The following is a 3,710-nucleotide window of genomic DNA, read 5'->3' as shown; positions in this document are numbered from 1 at the left end:
GCACTTTTAGTGCCTTGTCTGCTTTAGGTAGACAGCGAATTCCTTATTTCGTCAAATGGTCATTGCCGCATAGTGGTAGGGTGAAGCTAAATGGCGTTAGATGATTTTTCCTTCGTCGGCAACATAGTGGAAAAGCTGGTTTAGTAGATTTTAGGATATGTACTTGCATTGCATGTCAACTGATGATTTTTCCTTTATGTTACCGCATTGTTAAAGCAAATGGAGTAGCCGTTAGAACACTTTTTGTTAGTTTGTGCATGTTTGAGTATATGAATGTTGTAGAGAGTTATGATAGTTTTTCATATCTTTATAAGTTGGAGTTCAGTCTCAATGTCCCTCGTGTATTCATCAGTTTCATTAATCGAGGTTTAAGGGCGGCTATGACCTTTCATTACAAAAAAAAAAGAAAAAAGAAAAAAGAATGAGCTAACTTGGTCATCACCATCACCATCACCACTTTTCCAAAGGGCCATCCTTTATTGGGTTATAGATTGATTTCTCTGAGTGTGATTTAGATTCACATAAAGTTTGAACTTCTTCTTCATCTTCTTCTTTGTTGTTGTTGTTGGCTTGTTGCTTTACATGTTCCATTTTTGATGTTTCTTGTAGAATAAAGCTATTCCTTTCTCTTCGATCACCCCCGAAATAAAAGGGCCTCTCAGTTTTTAGCTGTTTGTTTCTAAATTGTGTACCTCCCTCCTAATCATCCATTAGAAGTTTTAGAACCGTTACAGCTTTTGGGTTTACAACCCCATGGTTCTCTCCAAAACTGCTCCTATATTGTTTGGTTTTTCATGAAGGAGAACAGAGTAGTTCCTTTCTTCAAACCCAGGTAAATATATTTCCTTTTTGATAATGTTTGGAAAAGATGAAACTCCAAGCTAGAACCCAAAACTTTGGTAGTTGTCATTGTGGGGTTGCTTTGTTTTTGGTCTTTGTGATTGGTCGGTTACAATGAGCTGTGTTGTTTAATTGGCTAAGAATGGAAGATGAAACTTTTGCTTCTTCTTTGGAACAGGGCATTGATTTGGGATGCAGTAGAGGCCAGAACCAGAAGTGGGTGATAGGAATTGAATTCTCAGGGCCAGCCTTTGTTGAATTTGTTATATTCTGTAGAAATTTTTGATTCTTCTTTCTTGGACTTGCTTTGAACAAATGATGACTCTTTTTCGTCAGAGATGCAAATTTTGATCTGCGTTTTTTTTTTCTGGAAAGAAGAGAAAATTTTCCTGAATTATCGAGAACAATTAGCTTGTAGAGAGTGATACACACACATCATATACATAGAGAGAGAGAGAGAGAGAGAGAGAGGTTTAGAGGAATTAGAGCTGATTCCGATGGACACAGAGACACCAAAATCTGAGCAGTCACCGCCGGAGCAGCTACAGGCAGGGCAGCCAAGCTTGCCGAGGAAGAAAATGACAAAGCAGTTAACCGGAAAGCGTGATGACACGCCTTTGCATTCGGCTGCGAGGGCAGGGAATATGGCTGTGGTGAAAGATATCCTTGAGAATACAGGAGAAGATGAATTGAAGGAATTATTGGCCAAGCAAAATTCTTCTGCTGAGACACCCTTGTATGTTGCTTCTGAATATGGTTATGTTGATTTGGTAAGGGAGATGATCCAATACTATGATCTTGCTGATGCTGGAATCAAAGCGCGAAATGGGTTTGATGCATTCCATATTGCTGCCAAACAAGGGGATTTAGGTGTGTGTTAATATATGCAAACCTTTCTGTGTTTGGTGAATTGGTGCCACTTTCTTTTTCGGCGATACATGAATGTAATGTCTTTTCCTTGTTGCAGATGTGTTGACAATACTTATGGATGCTCATCCAGAATTGACAATGACTGTGGATCTCTCCAACACCACGGCTTTGCACACGGCTGCAAACCAAGGGCATGTTGAGGTGGTGAAGTTTCTATTGGAAGCCGGTAGCAGCCTGGCAACCATTGCTCGTAGCAATGGCAAAACGGCGCTGCATTCTGCGGCAAGAAATGGTCATTTGGAGGTGATGAAAGCACTTCTCAAAAAGGAGCCTGGTATTGCAACTCGTACCGATAAGAAGGGACAGACTGCACTTCATATGGCAGTAAAGGGGCAGAATCTTGAGGTGGTGGAGTTGTTGATTAATGCAGATCCTGTATTGATAAACATGTGTGACAATAAAGAAAACACAGCATTGCATATAGCTACTCGAAAAGGTAGAACTGAGGTATATTACCTGGAACTAATTTTAGTCTTGCTATCAGAAATTTCGTTTCGCACGCATGTAGTGACAATTTCATGTTTTGTTGTTTGAGTTGAATGCATCATCATAGCAAGTTATTAGATATTTACATTGACACTCATGATTGTTCTCATCGTCAAGAAATTAACAAGGTTGAGGTTGAGGTTTCCAACTTTCTATACAATTAGTTATATTTATATTTCCAGTATCGTTGAAATTGATAGCTATAAACCCAGTTTCACTTCCACCAAATTTGTCTTTCTCCTCCAAAATGTCATGAATTCTAGCTAGGTTTAGTGGATACATCAGGCTTCGAATCCTTAACTGTTTCATAAGATGAATTCAAAGCTGGCATAGTAATCTTTTCTAGTTGCATATGTACAGATTGTCAAGATGCTACTGCAACACAAAGACACAGAGGTAAAAACAATTAACAAGTCCACAGAAACTGCCATTGACACTGCAGAGAAAACAGGAAACTCTGAAATCAAGGCCCTTCTGCAGGCACATAATGTTCCAAGTGCTAAAGATCTCAAGCCACAATCGAAAAATCCAGCTCGAGAGCTGAAACAAACTGTGAGCGACATTAAACATGAAGTTCATCACCAGCTAGAACACACTCGTCAAACAAGAAGACGTGTCCAAGGCATTGCCAAACGCCTTCACAAAATGCACACAGAAGGCCTCAACAATGCAATAAACTCCAACACTGTTGTTGCTGTCCTCATTGCCACAGTCACATTTGCAGCCATTTTCCAAATCCCTGGCCAGTGGGTGGATGACCCCAATGACATTCCTGAAGGGCAGTCACTTGGTGAAGCCAACATTGCTCCCAACCCCGCCTTCAAAGTCTTCTTCATCTTCGATTCAATTGCCCTATTCATCTCTCTGGCTGTTGTGGTGGTGCAAACTTCAGTTGTGGTAGTCGAGAGCAAAGCAAAGAAGCAAATGATGGCAATCATTAACAAGCTAATGTGGTTAGCTTGTCTGCTTCTTTCAGTGGCATTCCTAGCACTCTCGTTTGTTGTTGTAGGAGAACACCATAAGTGGCTTGCAATTGGGGTAACCATTATCGGAACGGTAATAATGGCAGCAACTTTGGGTACTATGTCTTTCTGGATAGTTAGGCATCGAATCGAAGCCAAAAATATGAGGAACATCAGAAGAAATTCGATGGGAAGCCAGCAGTCGCGGTCATGGTCTTTGTCTGCAGTTATGTCTGAATCCGAGCTCCTGAACAATGAGTATAAGAAGATGTATGCAATTTGAATCTTCTACATATATACGGCGCCATTTAGATTATTTTTGAAGCATTGGGGCGTCACACCTGGTCTATATATAATCTTATAAATTAACTTCTAAATGTATATTCTCCAAAGGAGTTGATCATAGCTCCTGTTGAAATTTTTTGGCTTTTGTTAGAGGCTTGTAACAGATGAGTAATATGAATAATGTACCTTTGTTGGGGACTCAGAAGA

The 3,710-nt window shown here is 40.1% G+C and overlaps 1 protein-coding gene across 1 annotated transcript; it reads left to right on the top strand.

Moving 5' to 3' along the window:
* Positions 1 to 546: 546 nt before the first annotated feature.
* On the top strand, positions 547 to 3,710 carry LOC126786321 (ankyrin repeat-containing protein At5g02620). Its single transcript, XM_050512107.1, has 4 exons — positions 547 to 832; positions 1,019 to 1,710; positions 1,808 to 2,217; positions 2,617 to 3,710. Exons 2-4 carry the CDS (start codon positions 1,338 to 1,340, stop codon positions 3,499 to 3,501), a joined length of 1,668 nt encoding a protein of 555 aa, XP_050368064.1. The 5' UTR covers positions 547 to 832; positions 1,019 to 1,337; the 3' UTR covers positions 3,502 to 3,710.

This window comes from Argentina anserina, chromosome 3 (assembly GCF_933775445.1).
Source record: "Argentina anserina chromosome 3, drPotAnse1.1, whole genome shotgun sequence".
NCBI lineage: Eukaryota > Viridiplantae > Streptophyta > Magnoliopsida > Rosales > Rosaceae > Argentina > Argentina anserina.
The sequence above is the reverse complement of the archived record's forward strand: the minus strand, read 5'-3'. Positions and strand labels throughout refer to the sequence as shown.

Bases quoted from the DNA above. Each gene is read 5' to 3' on its own strand.
- LOC126786321 (XM_050512107.1), top strand. From the start codon at position 1,338: ATGGACACAGAGACACCAAAATCTGAGCAGTCACCGCCGGAGCAGCTA. The intron at 1,711-1,807 runs GTGTGTGTTAAT...TCCTTGTTGCAG, and splicing joins TGCCAAACAAGGGGATTTAG to ATGTGTTGACAATACTTATG. The intron at 2,218-2,616 runs GTATATTACCTG...GCATATGTACAG, and splicing joins CTCGAAAAGGTAGAACTGAG to ATTGTCAAGATGCTACTGCA.